The 20,698-nt window shown below is 51.8% G+C and overlaps 1 protein-coding gene across 1 annotated transcript; it reads left to right on the plus strand.

The window, feature by feature from the left end:
* Positions 1 to 201: 201 nt before the first annotated feature.
* On the plus strand, positions 202 to 19,823 carry TGFB3 (transforming growth factor beta 3). The gene is made up of 7 exons (XM_016208696.2): positions 202 to 1,479; positions 8,827 to 8,990; positions 9,264 to 9,393; positions 13,302 to 13,409; positions 15,034 to 15,205; positions 17,534 to 17,687; positions 18,586 to 19,823. Exons 1-7 carry the CDS (start codon positions 1,140 to 1,142, stop codon positions 18,742 to 18,744), a joined length of 1,227 nt encoding a protein of 408 aa, XP_016064182.1. The 5' UTR covers positions 202 to 1,139; the 3' UTR covers positions 18,745 to 19,823.
* The last annotated feature ends 875 nt before the right edge of the window (positions 19,824 to 20,698 follow it).

A 20,698-nucleotide genomic window follows, 5' to 3' on the forward strand; every position in this document is an offset into this window, starting at 1 on the left:
GGTATAAAATTTCAGCGGAGAGAAATAGAGAAAGCAGTGTGTGTGCAAGTGTGTGCGCGAGAGGGGGCGAGGAGCGAGCGCGAGAGGGAGAGGCAGGAGGGAGACAGGGAGGGAAGGCGACGGCCAAGTCCGGGGGACTGCGCGAGGGAGGCAGCGGCGAGGCGGGGAGCGGCCGAGGCGGGGGCACCGCCGCCGCCCGGGCCGGCGCCGCGCGCTCGCGCCCACTTCATTTCTCTTCTCCTTTTTATTTCTTTAAAGAGAAGCGGGGAACAGAAGCAATGGCCGAGGGAGAAGACAAGCCGAGGTGCTGGTGACCCTGGGCGTCCAAGTGGATTATTGGGGCTGCTCTCCAGGGCCCTGTCCTCGCTGCCTTCCAATCGCACATAACCCCACATCCCAGCCACTGAAGACAAGAGGCAGCGAGAACAAAGTCATGTAGAAAGCCCCCGGGGAAGTGTAACCAAAGAGAAAGCATGAATGGTGTGCCTGAGAGACAAGTGTGCCCTCCGCTGCCCCCGCCTTTAGCTGGGCCACCAGCAGCCCAGCGCTGTCTCTCCCCACCTACTACTCACTGGTGATCTTTTTTTTTTTTTTTTTTAAACAATTTTTTCTTTTATTTTCTTTTCCATTCTCCTTCCTTATTCTCCTTCAGGGCAAGGCAGAGGTTTTGATTTTGGGACCCAAGCCATGGTCCTTCTGCTCCTTCTTTAAAAAACCCACTTTCTCCCCATCGCCAAGCAGCCTTTGGCAATATCAGATATCCGCTCTATTTATTTTTACCTAAGGAAAAACTCCAGCTCCCTTCTTACTCCCAGCTGCCTCGCCACCCCTCCCAGCCCTCTGCTTGCCCTCCACCTGGCCTGCTGGGAGTCAGAGCCCAGCCGAACCTGTTTAGACACATGGAGAAGAGACCAAGAGCTACAAGGCACACAGTCGGCTTCTTCGTGCTCAGGGTTGCCAGCGCTTCCTGGAAGTCCTGAAGCTCTCGCAGTGCAGTGAGTTCATGCACCTTCTTGCCAAGCCTCAGTCTTCGGGATCTGGGGAGGCCGCCTGGTTTTCCTCCCTCCTTCTGCACGTCTGCTGGGGTCTCCTCCTCGCCAGGCCTCGAAGCCCCCCTGGCCTCTCTCCCTGGCTCACACATGAAGATGCACTTGCAAAGGGCTCTGGTGGTCCTGGCCCTGCTGAACTTTGCCACGGTCAGCCTTTCTCTGTCCACTTGCACCACCTTGGACTTCAGCCACATCAAGAAGAAGAGGGTGGAAGCCATTAGGGGACAGATCTTGAGCAAACTCAGGCTCACTAGTCCCCCTGAGCCATCGGTGATGACCCACGTCCCCTACCAGATCCTGGCCCTTTACAACAGCACCAGGGAGCTGCTGGAGGAGAGGGAGGACGGCTGCACTCAGGAAAACACCGAGTGGGAGTACTATGCCAAAGAAATCCATAAGTTCGACATGATCCAGGGGCTGGCGGAACACAGTAAGTCCACATTTTCACTGGGGTGTCTTCTCTGGAGGGTCTGAACTGGAGTAGGGAGTTCCACCGAGGGGGGCCTAGCAGTGGCCACACAGCAGGGTGCCCCCGGTTCACCCACACCAAGGCTCAGGAGGTACATGCGCAGTTGGGGCTGGGTAGGTGGGTAGGGAGGGAGACAGAGCCATTCTGGGAAGACTCGGGCACTTCTGGGGGGCCAGGAGTCCTGGAGCTGAGCGGCTTGCTGAACTTGCATCACATCCTTGACCAATTTTAATTTGAAATTGCATTGTGTTGTCCCGTTAACATATGTGCTCTCACGTATGTGAGCAGATCGGTAACTGTGGGCACCTAGGTGCCATAAAGGGGCAGGGCCAGCTCTCTTTCAAGCCCTATAGTTCCATGAGTCTGGAGACCCCAGTCTTCTCCCTGCTTTTCACAGCTCACTGTGACACGTCTCCGTTCAGTTTTTCCGATTCTTGGGAAGAGGAGTACCTGCCCCAAGTTAACGGATGGTAAGCTTTTGAAGCCCAGGCAAGAGGCATCCTCTTGCTGCCTGGATACTTCGGTCTCCACCACACACGTGACCCATGTGAGCTGTGGGCGTGGGGGAAGGGTGCACACCTCTGTCCACATGTGCATGTGCTTTAGGGCAATGTATAGTCTGGATCTGTACAGTAGACAGATTCATGTGCTCAAATGGGTGTCTTCCAGGCCTGTGGACATGAGGAAGGCAGGGTTGTGGCTCTCGACGACGTGCAGTTGATTGCTGGCGGCCCTTTTGTGTCTGCGTGTCACGGGAAGAGTGGGCAGGAGGTGTGGCTGTGGGTGCAGAGGGGACGTGTGTCTGGGAGTGTGTCCTCCCAGGAGGCTCCCGTCTGTGCTGAGGAGCTGGGAGGCTTCTGGGTGAGACGTCTGTGTGTTTGTACACGTGTGGAAGTCATGTGTGTTTACTGAACGGGGATTTTAAAAACTTCAACATGAGAGAGAGAGATTTGGCAGATGTTGAGAAACTGACAGCCCAGGAAGGAGGAATGTGAGCCAGGGACTCTGGGAGCAGCTCTGTTTGCTTTTCCTACCAGCAGGTGTCCTCGCCACCCTGCTGCCCTCAGTCCTGACCCACCTGGGAGGTGGGCAGCGCCCGGCGTGGGGGCTGGAAGGTGGGATGGAGCCCACAGGGTGAGGGTGCTCAGCAGTGGGGGCTGCAGGGGTTGAAAGGAACCTGGGTAGAGAGAGGAAGAGGAGGAGGCGGCCGATGGGTGGACCAGCTCTGGCCGAAGGTGCAAAAGGCCCCAGTGGGAGCTGGCCCACGCCAGGCCCAGGAGCCTGTGGTTACTGGGGAGGGGCTCCCACTCCCGTGTCCTGTGACTGCTTGGAGCGCCTGCCTTAGGATGTGGCTACCGTGTGGGGCGGAGGCTGGAGGACAAGGCAGAACTAGTGCTCCCTGCCCAGGGTCCTCTAGGGCGGACGGGCTCAGGGTCTGCCAGGGCTGCACAGTTCCCAGAGGCACCGGCAGCTGGGAGCCTAAGCCTCCAGCCCAGTGGACACTCATGAAGGCAGGAGATAGTGGCCGTAGACTTTGAGGAGGGTGGAAAGCTGAGGCTGGCAGGAGAGGTCTGAGGAGAGCCCAGGACAAGAGGGAAGGACTGGGACCTTAATGATCCAGGTCAGGAGGAGGAGTCCCAGGGAGGAGGGCTTGTGAGTCACCAGGGCCCAGCCAGCCTGGAATCCCCAGCTGAGAATGAATGAGGCAGAGAGATGCAAGGGCACACAGGTGCCAGTGGACCTCCATTTTGTGCAGACTCAAGGCATCAATAGGGAAAAGCCCGGGCAGGGTTAGGCAGCCCCAAGCTGCAGCACCAGGACCTCAGAACTAGCAGGCAGGGGGTGGCCCTGGGGCCAGGGAGCCACAGTCAGGCAGGGAGCAAACCCTGGTGAAATGAGCAGGATGCTACACAGGATGTCGTGGGGAGGGGCAGGGCCCAGTGGGACACGGGTGATGCCAAGGAGGCTCGCAGGTGCAAACAGGAAGCAGGCCCAGACTCTCTGCAGCTGTTGGAGGTGACACAGAGGCTGAGCAGACGCGGCCTGGGCCCGCCCTGCAGCTGGTCAGGTGCTGAGCCAGCCTTGGAGAGGCAGACGCACAAGGCCCACTACTTATAAAGGAGGCAGTGGGCAGATGCTCACGCCCAGCAGGTGCAGAGCTGGAGCAGAGAGCCATCCTTAGCGGCGCGGCGTGAGGGAAGCTGTCCTGGACTCAGGAAGGTGGGCAGGAAGTGGTGCTGGGTCCGTGGCGGGGCACTGACAGGGTCTCTGTGCCAGAGCTGCTGCTGAGAGGGGGTGAGGTCGCATTCCCTCCCGCACTTTGTCACTCTCAGCCCCTCCCTTACCCGGTGAACAGGCACTGGGAGGGAAGTGACAGCGGAGCTGGGGGAAGGTGACAGGAGTGCCTGGAGAGCAGAGTGCAGGAAGGAATCATTTCTGGTGGGGCGCAGGAGAAAGGGCACCAAGGTGAGAGTGGGGAGGGCAGGGCCCATCCTCTGGCTCTGCCCTGTCAGGCGCATACCCTGATTTCCCTGTCTTATAGATGAAGGGACTGGAATGCATCAGTTAAGTAATTTGCTGCAAAGGAGCAGCGACTCTAACTTAGTCCTTCTGCCTGCAGAAGGCCTGCTGTTAAGCACTAATGCAGATGTGCAGAATACACGTTGTAAGTCCTACCTTTAACTTTTAGGCTCCAGTAGAATTTGATTCATATCATGAATGAATCACAGGCTGGGCTGAGCAGGATGGGATAGGGGCTATTCTCTGAGTAACCCCGGAGGCTGACTGCAGAGTGATAACTGGGTGCCTTCTTTCCTAGTTTTGTCTATTTTTAAGGCCAGGAGATTCATACTACCACAAACTTCCCCCAAATTCAGCAAAAGGGTTTTCTTTATCTGATGAGGCGTCTCAAGCAGACTGTGCAAGCACACACCATGGAACTGGGCAAGTCCCCTCCCTGAGCCTGTTTTCTCACCTGTAAAGTCAGAGATGCTCTCTAAAGTCCTTTTTAGCTGAAACGATTTTATGGTTACATCTGGGATGATTCTACATAGTCTCTGAAGGAGAGGAAGGCAGGACCGTAATCCCTGTTAGGATTCTCCAGGATTTTGCTATGGGAAGTGGGTTGAGGCTTTCTCTGACCCACTGGTGGGGAGGACACAGCTTCTTCAGTCCTTTGTTACCCTCATTATCAAGATATCACCAGGGTGGTGTCATTTTATCTTTCTAGCTTGTAATTACCTGTGTCTGGCAGAGGCTCTTATTTTCATTAAAGGGCGGTGCTAAGACAACTAGCAAACCCAGAGTTCCTGAGAAAACTTGATATTTTTGCCTTTCTTTTCTCCTGGCTATACATTTAGATTTTGTCCATTCTGAAAATTAAAAGACATATTGAGAGAACTCATTTGTTCTGGTCCCAACACCCTCCCCAGTGTTTGTCCAAGTGTGGTCCTGAGGCTAGGTAACTGTGAAAACTGGGTTCCAGTCCCCACCCCGCCCTTATAGAATCACAATCTCTGGGGACTGAGACCTGGGAAATCTGTATTTTTAAGCTTCCTATTGCTTCTTAAACTCACTGAAGCTAAAGATTCAGTGAGTTAGGACAAACCTTTCCTTAGAGGAGCTGCAAGTGTGAGTGCCCACAGAGGCCTGGCAGGTAGTGCAAGTGATCCAGCAGAAAAGCCACAGCCCAAGCACCTGGCAAACTGCAGGGGACACCTGGCCTTAGGTTATGGAGAGGATAGGGCATGTAGGGAAGGCAGGTCGAGGGTACCTGGAGGGCACATGCCCCATTACAAAGGGGCACCAGCTGCTCAGTTCCTGCTGATTTTGCAGTTAGGACTACAGGTCCAGCTTGGCTAGATCACACCATTTCCCAGAACAGCAGAAAATCTGGACCTTTCTGTGAACTTCTCCAACTTTTAACACTAGCTTAAAATGCTTATAGTCTTCTAATTCAAAATTTTAAAAAATGATGCATTGGCCAAACATGTCTAATACATTTAAAGGTTAATCCATTTAAAGGTTAAACCATTAAAGCTGTGGTTTCTCAAACTTCCAGAACATCTGGAAGCCATGGTACCCTTTGCAGAGCACTATAAACTGTGGTTCTCAACCCTGGCTGCATATTAGAATCATCTGGAAATCTTAAAAAAAAAAAAAAAAAAAAAAAAGCAAGCAAGCTCTGGACCCACCCACGCGCCAATGTAGTGAGAATCTCTACGGGGAGTGGGTCCAGGCAGCATCTGTTTTTAAAGATCTGCAGGTGATTATAATGTACAGCCGGGATAAAGAAGCTCGGCCACACTGATATATGCCATCCTGTCACTGGAACCGGCAGGAACTTTCCCAGCAGAAATGACATGTATAAGCAAAGGCACATCTATGAGCCCAGGTGTCTGAAAACATTTCAAGTGGCATGGTCTAAAAACTTGGTCAGCTGTTTCTAGGTTTTTCCATGAATATTCTACATAAATATTTTTTTGCTTATTTTTCTCTCAAAAGAGAAAACGGCAGCCATCAATCTATATATTTTGTGTGTAATGGAAAAAGCTGATCATAATTTAATTTGTAAAGGTCAGCCCTCTGGTCCAGCTCTCAATAACACCAGTGTTCTGCAGAAGTGGGGCTTAGCCACGAAACTGGGAATCGGCTCTCGTCTGAGGCGCAGGTTGGTATTCACAGGCCCATTTCATGGAATCCTGCCCCCTGTTGTTGGTGGAGATCATCCCTCCACTAGATGATCTCCCAGGTACCCTCCAATTTCCAGAGTCTCCACTTCAGTAAATGATATCAGAAGACCTGGGTTCAAATCCCACCTCTGCCATCTACTAGCTGAGTAACCTTGCAAAAGTCATTTAACTTTCCTGGCGCTCCCTTTTCTCATTTATAAAATGGTAAATTTTACTTATTCTCATTCTCATCAAGGATTGTTAGAGGGTCAAATGAGTTAATAAAAGTTCTATGAAATGTAAGGTTGTATTATTATAGTTTGGTTACTTATTTACACTCTGACTTCTTCCACAAATTATTTAAAACATCATTATTACTCAGTCAATTTAATTGTCAAGAAGATGATCACATTTTCTTTTCTCTCCTAGGAAGTTCTTTTTATATCAATAACAATTGTGTCTGAGCTTAGTGTCAATTTGCTCATCTGTGACCCTGGCCAAGACCCCTCTGGACATCAGTTTCTCCATCTGAAGGGGGTTGCACTAGACGACCCCTAATAGCCGTTCTGTTAGAAATCTATAGATCCCAGTGATTAGGAAAAAAAGACCCTTCTTACTTCCTTGAAATCTCCTTTAAATTTCCACCAAGAGGAGTCCTTAGGGAACAGATCTCTGATCGATGGGCTGGAATAGACCAAGGAGGGATGGTCACGAGTGTCGTGAAGACCCTCTTAGCTCCTTGCCCCCCGCCTCCTGGCTGCCCGCTGCCTTGACTCTCCTCACTGGCCCGTGCCATTTCCCGGTCCCCTTTCCCTTCTACAGCAGTGCACGCATTGCCTTCACACACCCTTCCCTCCCTCTTTCAACAGTTACTGGAGGTGCTAGGACAACTGAAGCCATGTTGATGACAGCTCCCTCGGAACCAAGAATGCCAGTACTTGAGAGGGTTGCCAGTCCAAGTAGCTTATCCACCTCTAGAGGGTTACAGACTTGCAAACTTAAATTGCCATCCCGATTCCTCTTTTTGGTTCTATGTGAAACGGTTCAGGGAATACTTGGCAGTATTTGTTCCTTCAAAGCCAATTATTAATCAGGGCTTCATTAGCCGGCATTCACACATTTGTTTTCCTAACATCTGTTCCATTAATTTCCTAAGAACCAGTGTCAGGGCCACCAGATGGCAATTTCCAGAAACGCTCACTCATCCTTTCCTAAAGATCAGTAGCGCATTTGCTAGTTTCCAGGCCTCTGATCCTGCCCGCCGTGTCCGTGACTTCCTAACCCCCCCTCGGGTGATTATGAGCTCATTCCAGCCATGTCCATTATGTGTGGAATCTGGGTCTCTGAGCTTGAGTTTCAAGTTCTGTTACCATGTGTGTAGAAAGTCTCTCTCTGGGTGTTAATGCTGCTCAGACCTTGAGGCTGTAAAGTGAACAGAAGACAAGATCTGGCTCTTCTTTATCTGGCTCGCGGGTGGGAAAGAACATCCACTGCCTTCTGTCTCGTGCACAGGGACGGGGGGGGGGGGGTGAGGCTGGCATAGCAGGTGCCACCAATGAAAGAAACCCTTAGAGAGAAAGGAGCCCTGGTGATGGAGCAGCTCCATCTTAAGAAACATCTAAACACCTGTGGGTCTGCCAGGCGTGAGGTGTGGGCTCTTTGCCAGAACAATGCTGCCTCATTAGGTCTGAAACCCAGTGTGGATTCTGTCGCTGAACTGCTCTGACACTTTCCATGGCTCCCTACTGTTAATGAGATAAAATCCAACCCCGCCGCCATCTGACATTTCAGCCTCCCTGCGGGTGGACCCCAGTGTACTCTCTTGACCCGATCTCATCTGCTCCCGCCTGTCCGCTTGGGGTCGCTCTTACCTGCATTTCCTCCCAGCCCTGCCTTTGTTTCCAGCAGTTCTGTGTGAAATTTCTTTTTTCTCCTTCCTCAAACCCTTTCCTCCCGCAGGACCCAGCTCAAGTATCTCCTCTTCCATGAAGTGCTCTCTGCTTTCTCCCTCCTCTGATCTCTTTGCAGCAACTCCTGGGCTTCTCCAAAAGCCCTCAACACTTTCCCTCTGGTCCTGTTAGTTGGGCGCATGTAGTAACAGCCTCCCTGTAGATTAGTCTCCTTGAAGGCAGGGGCCACGTCTATTCATTTTTGCGTCCGGTGTTAGCACTGTCCTTGGCATGTAGTATTTGCTCAACACATGTTCAATAAATGAATGAATGCCTGAATGAACGAACACAGGAGTGAATGAACCCACAAGCTGTGAGATAATTAAACTACTAGGGGGAACAGCTGAGACCTTTTGAGAATCTGTATTTTCTAAAAGAATAGGAACAGCAGGCTGGAGAGCCTACCAGAGTTGATGTGGAGGCGATGGGAAGAGGGGGTGATTACAGTTGACTGGAGTGTCTTTAGTGCCACGGCCTGGGGCTCCGAGGTCTCTCTGCTCCTCTCTCAGGTCTGGGTGTGATTCCAGGGCCACCAAGGATCTTCTTCCTGTCTCCACTTTTAGGTCTGAGGCCTCAAGCCTCTGGAAAGGTCACAGGTGGGACCTCACCCCCTTGGCGAGTGCCCGTTGGCATCACACTGCTCCTGTGGGCCTCACTCATGTTGTGCCCCCCGCTGCTTTGTCCCCTAGATGAGCTGGCGGTCTGCCCCAAAGGAGTCACCTCCAAGGTTTTCCGCTTCAACGTGTCCTCAGTGGAGAAAAATGGAACCAACCTGTTCCGGGCGGAATTCCGAGTCTTGCGGGTGCCCAACCCCAGCTCCAAGCGCAACGAGCAGAGGATCGAGCTCTTCCAGGTGAGGCGCCTCCCAGGCAGAGACCAGCCTGATGGGAACCCAGCTCCTCTGCCATGTCGGCCCAGAGCTCGGTAGACCTGGGTGTGAATCCTGCCTTCCCGAGCCTTCTTTTCTGTATGTGTCATTAAGAGGATTGAGAGTTAACTACGGTGCTGGAAGCAGCATTCAGAAACTTCGTTTCCTCTGGCTCCTCTCACCTGTCCTCCTGCACTGTAACACAGCTCCTGGGACCCTGGCCAGGCCTCGGTGCTTACTCCTTTCTCTGCCCTGTAGATACTCCGGCCGGATGAGCACATCGCCAAACAGCGTTATATTGGTGGCAAGAATCTGCCCACGCGGGGCACTCCCGAGTGGCTGTCTTTTGATGTCACTGACACTGTGCGTGAATGGCTCTCTCGAAGAGGTAGGTTGACTCTTAAAATGAGCATTTTGGGAGGAATCTTAGGTCCGTTGGTCCGTCATGAAAAGAGGGAAGAAGACAGAACTAGGGGAGTCACAGATCTGGGTTTAAAGTCTAGCTTTGCCACTGACTCTCTGCATGTCCTTCATTCATTCACACAACTAGTATTTATTAAATGCTCACTCTGAGCCAGGTCCTGGATTCAGCAGTGAACAAGACAGGTGAGACCCAGGATCTTATGGGGCGTTTGTTCTGGTGGGAGAGACACATAATAAACAAATAAACATATTGACAAATAAGAATTTCAGGCCCGGCCGGGCGTGGCTCAGCGGTTGAGCGTCGACCTGGGATCCAGGCGATCGGGGTTTGATTCCTGGTCAGGGCACATGCCCGGGTTGCGGGCTCGATCAATGACTCTCTCATCATTGATGCTTCTATCTCTCTCTCTCCCTCTCCTTTCCTTTCTCTGAAATCAATAAAGATATATTTAAAAAAAAAAAAAAAAAAAGAATTTCAGAGAGTGACAAGTACCATGGAGAGAAATCAGGCAATGTGACAATGACTGGGTGGGGTCCAGCATTGGATGCCCAGGGAGGGTCTCTGTGAAGAGGAAATTTGTGCACTGAGATCTGAGCGGTGAGAAGGAACCAGCCTGGGAAAGTCAGCATAAAGGATGCGCTAAGCAAAGGAAATAGCAAGGCCCAAGCCCCCAGGTGGGATCAAGCTTGATTTGTTCTAGCAGCAAACAGACTGGCATGGCTGGAGCCAAGTGAGCTGGGGGTGGGACGGGGAGAGTCAGAGAGGTAGCTGGGGCCATATATATGATTTCGGACCTTTCAGGCCATGGTCAGGTTTGATTACTTATTCCAAGTGTTATGAGATGTCCTAGGTGACTTGTCTTACATACCCCTCTGGTTGCCATGAGGTGAAGGGAAAAAATGGGACCAACAGGTACTGGCCTTGCACCAGCCGGGATGAGAGCAACAGCTAGGGCATTAGCAGTGGATATGGAGATGGTATGGATTTATTCTATATTTCGGAGGTAAAGCCAATAGGACAGGTGGATTGTGTATGGCATATGAGGACACAAGAGGAGTTTAGGTGACTTCTAAGATTTTTGGACTGAACGAACACATTGAAATAGGGAAGACTGGGAGAAGAGCATGTTTGGGGAAGGTTCTGTTTTGGACGATTAAATTTGAAAGGCCTGGTAGCCATCCAAGTAGAGCTGTTTGCTAGGCATAGCAAAATTTACATGTTCCAAATGTCTCTCCCACTCACAGTTTCCTCACCTGGCAAATAAGGCAATGGTTCCTTCCCTGGATGTCACCATAGGCCCCGCCACTCCCCAGTGTCCCCCAAGAGTGAGGCTGGCAGTCCCTACTTAGCATGAGATGCTGGCTTGCTTTGCTCACTTACAGAACCTGCCTGGGCTCTCCGGGCATCTGAGTTTGCAAGTCCTCATCTAAGGGACCTTACCTGGTGTCAGATCGTGGGCTGGAGGTCCTGCCTCTGCTCCAAGGGTCGGGAGAATGCCATCCTACTTCCCTTACCAAGCACGAAGTCAAAAGCCGAGGAGAACCACGTGGATCTGCTGACAGCAGCACTGTTGGGAATTCTGACTCAGACAGCTCTCTGCCCAGAGCCCGACGTGGCTGCCGAGGAGAGGCCAGGGAAATGAATCTCTTAGCTTCCCTGCCTGATTTTGATCAGCTCCACCTGGATTTCTTTGATGCCCTGAGCACTTGAAGGAGTTCTTATTTTCACAGCTGCAGAACTCAATGAGCAGCTTGCACTGAGCATGGCTTCCATCCTCCTGGAGACATCAAAAAGATAATTTCGTAATAGAACCTACGGGTCCCCCACCCACCATCCCCACTGCTGCCAATTCTGAGGTTAGTTCTTCACTGGAACCTTCGGTTCCCTCTCAGCAGATGCCGCCCGGCCCCTGCACGGTGCGATCATGCACAGACCTTCACTGATGCAGAGCTCATGAGCCTCTTCAGAGTTTGTGGCCCCAAACAAGGCAGCAAATGGAGCAGTTGGTGGTGTGGGCTAATGAGGAAGCCGAGTCACATATCTGGTCTTGCATTCATTCAGCAAACGTCCGACAGCCTACAATGTGCCAGGTTCCCAGGCTGAAAACTTCTGGGTCCCAAAGCTGGCTGGAGCCCTCTCCAGGGTTGGGGTCCCAGGCCCTCATGCTCCTGAGCTATTGCTCCACACCGTCTGCATTTCCTCTGTGTGCAGAGCCAGGCCTCCCCCAGCAGGTGGGGCAGGGAGCACGCCCAGCATCCTGGCCCAGGACAGTCGGACACTGGAAAAACACAATCATTTCAGCGAGCGTGTGGACATCTATCTCGGTGATCTGTGTTGGCCCCTCTTTTCTCTCTTTGTTTCTAACAATTAGGAGTGTAGCTCTGGCATCAGGCTGCCTGGGTTTGAATCTTGGCTCTACCATTTGCTGGTTGAGTACCTTGGACATGCCATTCAATTTCCCTAGGCCTCGGTGTCCTTGGATCTGTCTAATAGGGCATAATAATGGGTCCCACTTTGTAGGATTATTATGAAGATGAAATGAGTTAATGCACAGAAATCTTAGAGTCGTGCTTGACAGGAGGTACCGCTCAACAAGTATTGGTGATTATTGTCATCACTCTCTGGGCTCTCTGCCTAGACAGACCTGTTGGCCAAAACAGGCCATCATCTCACACTTGACACCTGTTCCCTAACCCTAAGTCTCCCCAACACATCTGTGTGCACCTTGACGTTCTCACTCACAGAATCATAGAACTTGTCCACGCCGCGTCTCCCCCGGCCTGCCTTCAACCCTCTGGGTAGCAGGAAGCAAACTATGTTTTAAGTCAGCTGCTCCAGCTCTTTAGCTGCCTGAAACCAAGAAGAGGACCCTCCTCTGCCTCCCTGTCCTGTACCTGCCCACTGCTGCTCCCGGATCAGTAGAGTCCCTAATTGTCTTACCCACCAGAACTGACATGGTACCAGACCCTACCTGCGTCCCCTGCACAAAACTACTGGATTCACTTCAATTTTTTCACTTCTTTTCTTTTTCTTCTTCGGATTCACTCAACCCCTTTTTACTCATTTCCTTGCTTCTCCAGTTTTTGTTACCAAAACACCTGATGCCACAGCCACTAGGAGAAAGGGCCAGGACCGGCCCTCTTGTGTGAGTGTCAGCCACCGAGCCCGGCACCCCACACTTCCTCGTGCGCCCCTCTCCGGGCTCCTGTCGCCTGGACCCTTGGCCGTGGCCCTCTGCCGCCTCCCCTGGCCCGAGCTCGGTCCCGCGGCCGAGTCGCCCTGTGTGCCATCCACATCCCCAGCCTCCCCGTGAAGCTGAATAGAAACCTCCCGGGGGCCTTTCCCCGCTCATGCCCTTGTTCCTTAAGGAACATATGGCCAGTGTCACCGCGGTTTCCGTCTGAGCTCCTCTGGGGCCCACCACGTTGCGTCCACAGTCCCAGCCCTGGTAGAAACACCGGCATCTTCCCCGGAGGCCGATTCTGCTGCGCGCTGGCCGCTGGCCTGGCTCCGACGCGGCTCCTGCCGTTCAATCCTATGCTCAGGCTCGGCCACCCTCCTCCGTCCCGCCTCCCTGCGCCCCGTTCCCTGGCTTCCAAGCAGGCTCATGACCTGTTTTTCCTAATACCACCCTTTCCACATAGACGAGCACTGACGCTCTCCCTCGTGATCCCCAGAAACCCGCGGGGTGCGGCAGTGTGAGCGGGGAGGTCCGCTCTGGCCTCGGATCGCTTTGTGTCTCCTGTGACCCCGAGGACAGCCCAGGTCTGTCTGTGGCAGCAGAGGCGCCGGCCGTCCAGCGCGTAGGTGCTGGGTACACGTCTCCATCACGCCAAGTGCTTCTCTCACCGACCCTGTGTCTTATTTTGCAGAGTCCAACTTAGGTCTGGAAATCAGCATTCACTGTCCCTGCCACACCTTTCAGCCCAATGGAGACATCCTGGAAAACATTCACGAGGTGATGGAAATCAAGTTCAAAGGTAACAGAGTGGGTGGCACAGGAGGCCCCTCCCAGACCCAGTCCGGGGCGCCAGGCTCCCTCACCGAGATGGCCACTCTTCTGTACTTGAGTCATCCTGCTTTGCCCCCAAAGCACTGAGGGTGGCTGTCAGTTTCTGGACAGAGGACACATTAGCCTTTGGAAGACAGTGTCAGGCTGGGAAGAGCAGGGAAATCGTGCAGGTAACTGGTAGCACCACTCTGGGCTCCGTAAGGGGGGTGAGAGGGCCTCTTTCCCAGGGTGGTTATGCAAATTCAGCGAGGCAGCAGGTGTATGACACGGTGCCAGGAAGGCCCCACAAATCATAGCTGTCTTCCTTTCCCTAAAATAAATGAACTTTGGTGGCTGTGAACGTGGGTGTCCTGACTAGTGAGCCTGCCGGGTGTTACAGAGCCCACCTGATCCTTGCCCGGGCGGCACCCGGGTTTGAATGACTGCTTCAGGGCTCCGGGGGTTTGTGATGAGATGGGGAAAAAGTTGAGAGTCACTTCGGGTTTTCTAGCGTGTTCCTAAGGCGCTCAGCCTAGACCATCTGGATTTCAGGGATGCTGTCTTTTCCCTTCACGGTCCCATTTTGGGTAACTGACGCACACCTGAGGCCAGGTGGTTTGTCGTGGTCAAACCAACCAAGTCAAAGCTCGACGATGTCAGAGGCTTGTCTGGACAAAGATGTGGGGCTCTTGCCTCCCCTTTACGCTTCAGAGGTTCTATTTCAGAGCCTCCCCCCTTTTTAAAGCCAAGCATTGGCATCCTAATTACAGAACCTCAGAGCTCAGATCTTTGGAGTCCTTACTTACAGGCCAGGTTAGGGCAATCCTTCCACTTCAGTTTTGTTCATAAAGATTGTCAGGAAAGGAAATTGGAAACCCAGGCCTCTCCTTCATCTTACAGCCCTAGGGACCCTGCATGAGGTCCAAGTCCCTTCAGTTACATGTAAATTAACCTCCTCAGGGTCCAGTCCTGGGTGGAGATGGACGACAGCTGGCAGCTGTCTGTCACAAAACATGTCTCCTTTTAGTTGCGACTCTTTCTAATTCAGTCTTCATGCTTTTCCTTCTCAGATGAAATAGCAGGTTTTCTTCCAGAGTTTGTTGCTAAGCAGTTTACCATGCACTTCGTTAGCTCTTCTGAGTTTGAGTGTGAAAATGTTTTTGAAACTAGAAGTGCGATGTGAATGGGAGCGATTACTCAAGCTCATTCCTCTGGCTTCCATTCAAGGCATCTTAAATTGTGATACCGTAAAGCGGGGACTTCTGGGCTGTCTTAACCAATTCAGATTATAAGCGGAAACGCACATACCCTGAGAGTCTAAGTCCCAGAATCTAAACTAACAGCCCAAAGGAATGTTAGGTAGCTGCCCAGTGACACACGCTTCACGGGTCCCTGAAGATCTGGGAGCATCTTGGGAAGGGCTGGCTGCCCTCTGGAAGATGTACACACACAGGAGGCATGAGGGATCGGACCAGGGGTGCCTTGTGGGTTTCTTTCCCTTCCTTGCAGACCACACTGCCCCTCCTCCTGGGCAGTGGTGGGGTGGGGTGAGGAGGCAGCCTCCACTCTGCCTTCCTTAGACAGGAGGTTGTCGCCTTCCTTCTGTTCTGTAGGTGTGGACAGTGAGGACGATCATGGCCGTGGGGATCTGGGGCGCCTCAGGAAGCAGAAGGACCACCACAACCCTCATCTAATCCTCATGATGATCCCTCCGCATCGGCTCGACAACCCGGGCCAGGGGGGTCAGAGGAAGAAGCGGGCCCTTGACACCAATTACTGCTTTAGGTGAGCCTGGGCCCACTCAGGCCGTGAGCTCCTGAGACCACCTGGGCAGGGTACCTACTGTGGGGCAGGCCCAGGCCTAAAGCCACACTCAACTGAGGGTCCCTGATGCTATCACAGACATCTGCAGGAAAGAAGATTTAAAGCCTCTTACAGATCTCTTTGTTTCCCTGGGAGCACCACAGTTTTCCTGTAGCCCAGCTCTGTGAGGCCCTGGGTGAAGCACACCAGGAGAGTGTTGGTGGAAGCCTCTCCGTGGTTCTATGTGTTTTTTTTTTTAAAAAATTTTTATATGATTTTATTGATTTCAGAGAGAGGAAGAGACAGAGATAGAGAGAAACACCCATGAGAGAGAAACATCATTGACTGGCAGCCTCCTGCACACCCCCTACTGGGGATTCAGCCTGAAACCCGGGCATGTGCCCTGACCAGGAATCGAACCATGACCTCCTGGTTGATGGGGCCATGCTCAACCACTGAGCCACGCCGGCTGGGCCATGGCTCTATATTTTAAAGTACTTGTAGGGTGTGTGAGCGTGGTGGGGAGATGCATGCAGGAATTTCCATGAAGGAAGTGCTCAGTTCCCCATGAAGGGTCCCAGGATGCTACTGGATGAGGGAAAACAGGGCAGCCTCCATTCGCAGGGGGCATCTGAGCTGGAGAAATTAATGAACTAATTCAGATGCACTTGAGTAGTCCCTATGAATAGATTTTTAAAAAAGAGCCTCTTAGTAGCTTAGCTTCTTGTTTATAAAGGAGGGGCTGCTAAAGCATGCCTAGCAGTTACCTGAAGGTAGAAAATGACCATTCATGAGAAGGTTTGAAGGACCAAGTGCTTTAGGAACTTGGAGTTCACCTGTGGGTGCAGGAAAGGCTTCAGAAGAGTGTGGGATTTGAACCTTTGAGGATGAGTGAGGTTTGGGTAGGAGGAGGCACTTCTGGTAAAGGAAGGAGCATGAATGGGTCAGTTTGGTTGGAGAGGATGCCTGGATGGAGCTGGGCAAATGATGTGGGAAATTTTTAGCTCTAAAACCACATCTCATTAGGAACAGCCGAATGGATGAGGGATGTTGAGCTTGGGGAACAGAAGGGGTAGGAGAGGGATTGTGGTTGCCTCCGACTGTCTAAAGGCTGGTGGGTAGATTTGTTCTATGTGGCGCTTAATCAATTAGGAGGGGGTGCTCTTGGCTGCAAGGAACCGTGGCCTAAACCACATAGGATTTCTTGTTCACAAGTAGGCTCGGGTTAGTCTGGCCGCTAAATTATGCCCCTGGGGACACAGCTTTCTCTCTCTCCAGTTTGCCATGCTTAATATGTTGCTTGCTTTTCATGCTCTTGTTTATGGTCACAGTGACTGCTAGAGCTCCAGGTATCTTGTCCATGCTCAAGGTGAGAAAGGGGAAGAGGCAGAGCCAGCAGCTTTCCTCTTCTATCTGTGCCTTTTACATAGAATCAAATATTTTGTGCCAGAATTTGCTCTCATCCCCTGCACACTTCTCCTTAAGTCTGATCACGGCTGTGTTACATGACTACCCCCACCTGCAAGGGAGGCCAGGAAAACAAGTATCTGGTGTTCTGGACTCGGTAATGGGAAGCAGAAGGGTGAGGGGGTTAGGAAGGGCTATTGAATAGATATCAAAGCATGCCTGTCATGGACCGCCCGAGGAACCCACAAGAAGCCAGACTGCCTTGGTCATCAGCTGCCGTGGAAGCAGCAAGTTCTAGGTCTCAGCAGGTATGGAAGTGCAGACCAGCTCCCACTTGACGGGGTATTGCAGGCAACAGAACGGAAGTGGCCTAGTAATCACATTTGGGGTGATCTAGGAATTGGGAGTCTGATAGTAGAAGGACATGCCTCATTTTGACTCAGTGGCCTCGAGATTTCTCTAAGTAGTCACCTACCATAGCACAGAAGCTGCATGAGCTTACAGTGCATTTCTGGTTGGATGTACAGTAGGCAGGGAATAAACTCAACCTCAACTAAGCCGAGTTGGCTAATAACACTCAGTGCCTGGTTCTGTGTGGAGCAGTTTATGTCCCTGCTTTGATGTGTAATGTAAAAGGGGGCATTTGCCTTTTTCCCCTTTGCCTTTTTCCCCTTCATCATCTCTATCTGCCTGCTATGTCCTTGGGACCATGGTCTTCAACACAGAAAATGCCTTTATAGCCTATACAGCTCAATGCACTTGAACCTGGGATGCCATTGATTAGACCACCTCTTACCAGGACCAGGAAGGACACCAAGTACAAACCTGAGGCCACTTGCGAAGTTGCTGATATCGGCGGCTTGCTTTGAGGATGGGTTTCTGTAAATGTGTTTTGTGTTGCAGTAACGTGGAAGAGAACTGCTGTGTGCGTCCTCTCTACATCGACTTCCGCCAGGACCTGGGCTGGAAGTGGGTCCACGAACCTAAGGGCTACTACGCCAACTTCTGCTCAGGCCCTTGCCCATACCTCCGCAGCGCAGACACCACCCACAGCAAGGTACGGGGCGGGGCTCGCCGCGGGGAGCGCTGGGGCTGAGGCGACCAGGCCACCTGTTTAAATCGATGCCTGAAGGACTGAATGCTAAATGAGCGGACCATGAGCTGGAGAGAGTACAGTCCCTTTGGTGAAGGTTCTGATCTTGGCACCTTGGCCCAACTCTACTTGGGGACATTCTACCCTTTGTAATTTCTTACAGAGTTTCAACCAGGCTTATTTGCTGTCTAAAGCTGCTGTACCATTCTGAAAGCAAATTCGCTCTCACAGGCCACCCTGTATGTCAGAGATGTGTGCACATGACTGGCAGGGAATGCTAGGCACATGGCTTCTACCATCACTTAAAGAACTTTGGCCTCCTGACTGTAGAAAAGTTATTTTGAAAGGCAATGGAAAGCACACAGAAGCTAAATGAAACAATAGGAAGGAAAGCAGGGAGAGAAGGAAGCCCGTGACCCTGAAACCAGCTTGTCTTTCCCTGGGGGGCAGGGATAAAAACCAGGGCAGTACAAAGCGTGTTTCCTGACAGCTCATTATTCTCACTGCATCTTGTCCGGGGCCCAGCGCGCCGGCAGTTACTAAATGCAATGTTTTGTGAGAGCATTTCTCACCAAAGTGACCAGTTAGATCTAGGGAGATCAATATAGGAGTGTTTTCTTAACAGAGAATCCCATTGATTTAAAGTTCCCCGTACCTGTTAATATGCTGAAGCTGTGAACAAACAAGTACAGATGCTCTCCATCCCCGCCTGTGGATGGACAGCACTAGTCACTCAGGCAAAGCGAATGTGTGCCCATGGTGTCGACCACGTGCTCAGTCTCTGGACCAGCCCCTAGAGCTTGCGGAGGGTCCCAGGCCTGAGGCTTGGCTTTCCAACCTCTAAGTGATGTATCGTCCCCAGGTGCTGGGCCTGTATAACACCTTGAACCCCGAAGCGTCTGCCTCACCTTGCTGCGTGCCCCAGGACTTGGAGCCCTTGACCATCCTGTACTACGTCGGGAGGACCCCCAAGGTTGAACATCTCTCTAACATGGTGGTGAAGTCCTGTAAGTGTAGCTGAGGCCCCACCTGCGACAGAGAGACAGGAGAGAGAACTGCCACGGCCTGACTGCCTGCTCCTCGGAAAAACACGAAAGCAACAGACCTCACCCAGAGGCCTGGAGCCCACACCTGCAGCTTCGGGCAGACGGCTGACACGGAGGTTCCCTTTCGGAACATTTCTTTCTTGTTGGCTCTGAGAATCACTGTGGTAAAGTAAGTGTAGGTTTGGTTAGGGGAAGGCCGGACTCTTCAGGACACACAGATTTTCCTGTGACGTGGACAGAAGTAGTGGGGACAGAGGAAGAGGGATGGCAAGTTGACAAGTTGTGCGGCAATGGGATTAGGGAGCCTAGGGAGGTGGAAGGGCAAAGAAAGGCAGGGACGGGACAGGGCCAGACTGGAAGACACGTCTGACCTGAGGTCAGATTTGCTCATCGCTGCCCCGCGTCGGCTCTGGGGAATCTGGATCACGTTATACACGGCAAGCATTTTCCTTCAGACAGGTTACCAGGACATGGTCCCAGCATTGTGTCTCACTTCCTGGGATGAAGGACGAATCTGCTTTTTTTGCAAACTGTCCTCTGGACATCAATCAGCATCAAGGGTCATTACAGGGGAAAAGTCCAGGTAATGTAGTTCCCGGGCCATCAACTATATTGGGTCCTATGGATATACTGAACTCGGAAGCAGGTGGGAATGAACCCCCTCTTGTCTGCGCTCTGGGTCCCTCCTCTCGCCTTGTTCCTTGATTGCATTTCCCCTCGGACATGTGGCTAGACACCTTCCAGGTCAGGATGCACATATCTGAATTTGGGGGGTGTGCAGCCTGTGGGGCATTATGGGCTTCCCCTTCCCCTCAGACCCTGTGTTCATCTGGTGTTCCTGGAAGCAGGTGCTACGTGTGGGGCACGCGGGGAAGTTGTATGTGTGCCACACAGTGACTCGGCCCCAGACGCGTAGACTGAGGTATAAAGACAAATACAAATATTACTCTCAAAAATCTTTGTATAAATAAATATTTTTGGGGAACCTTGGATTTCATCTTCTGGAAGATTGTTTCTAGAACAGTAAAGGCCTTATTCTAAGGTGTAAGTCTGACTTGATAAATATCTTCAATTACCATTTTCTTAATTTCCTGTCCATACCTGCTCATCAGAGGTACCCGGAGTCTGGGGCAGAGAATCACAAATGTCAAATACATTGCCTAGTGTGGCTCGCTGCGCTGCCTTCCGTCACTGAGAAGATCACACTCTTGTGTGTGCTCCCTGTTTTCCTCAGTGCATATTATTCTCAGACACACAGGAAGCAGCTCAGATACGCAGAAAGTACATGACTTTGACCTCCATTTAACTATGGGCAAAGTCACTTGGCATGGAACCTTGCATATGGAAATGTGTTTGTTTGTACATTCACTATAAATGACCAACATCATCAGTTTTGAAAGTCTCATCTCACCCTCCAAATCAGCTGAGTTAGAGAAACTGTCTGTGACCGATAGCCTGAGAATAGCGGCCAATTCTGTCATCAGGTGAAGTCTAGAAAGAGCTCAGCAGGAGTCCCTTTTCAGATAGTGGGCCTCCTGTCAGGGATTTGGGGATGGAGAGGGCAAGAAAAGCACAATTTCAGAGCTCTTTTGAGGTCACAGATCCCAGAGCAATGCAGAACTCCAACATGGTATTGGTGAGCCCCTGGAGCAACCATCGCCGAGTGGGGAATCATCTAGCAGCTCCTGAAAAACATGCTCCTCTGTGGAAATCACTTTACCACTGGTCAAAAAACCCCACAGTGTATCTGAAGCTAGAATTTGCAGGTTGAAGGATGTGTATGAAATATGTTGACGTGTGTGCACCTTGCTCCTTCTGGATTTCTCCCAAATTGAGCTCCTGACTTTGGTCAGCAGAACTTTCCCCTGCTTTGTCCATACCCGGCCAATTCTAGGGGCTTCTCTCTCAGCCTCATTCCATGTGGCATCC

Source organism: Miniopterus natalensis, chromosome 1 (genome assembly GCF_054644295.1).
Source record: "Miniopterus natalensis isolate mMinNat1 chromosome 1, mMinNat1.hap1, whole genome shotgun sequence".
Taxonomy (NCBI): Eukaryota; Metazoa; Chordata; class Mammalia; order Chiroptera; family Miniopteridae; genus Miniopterus; species Miniopterus natalensis.

Bases quoted from the DNA above. Each gene is read 5' to 3' on its own strand.
- TGFB3 (XM_016208696.2), top strand. From the start codon at position 1,140: ATGAAGATGCACTTGCAAAGGGCTCTGGTGGTCCTGGCCCTGCTGAAC. The intron at 8,991-9,263 runs GTGAGGCGCCTC...TCTGCCCTGTAG, and splicing joins AGAGGATCGAGCTCTTCCAG to ATACTCCGGCCGGATGAGCA. The intron at 9,394-13,301 runs GTAGGTTGACTC...CTTATTTTGCAG, and splicing joins TGAATGGCTCTCTCGAAGAG to AGTCCAACTTAGGTCTGGAA.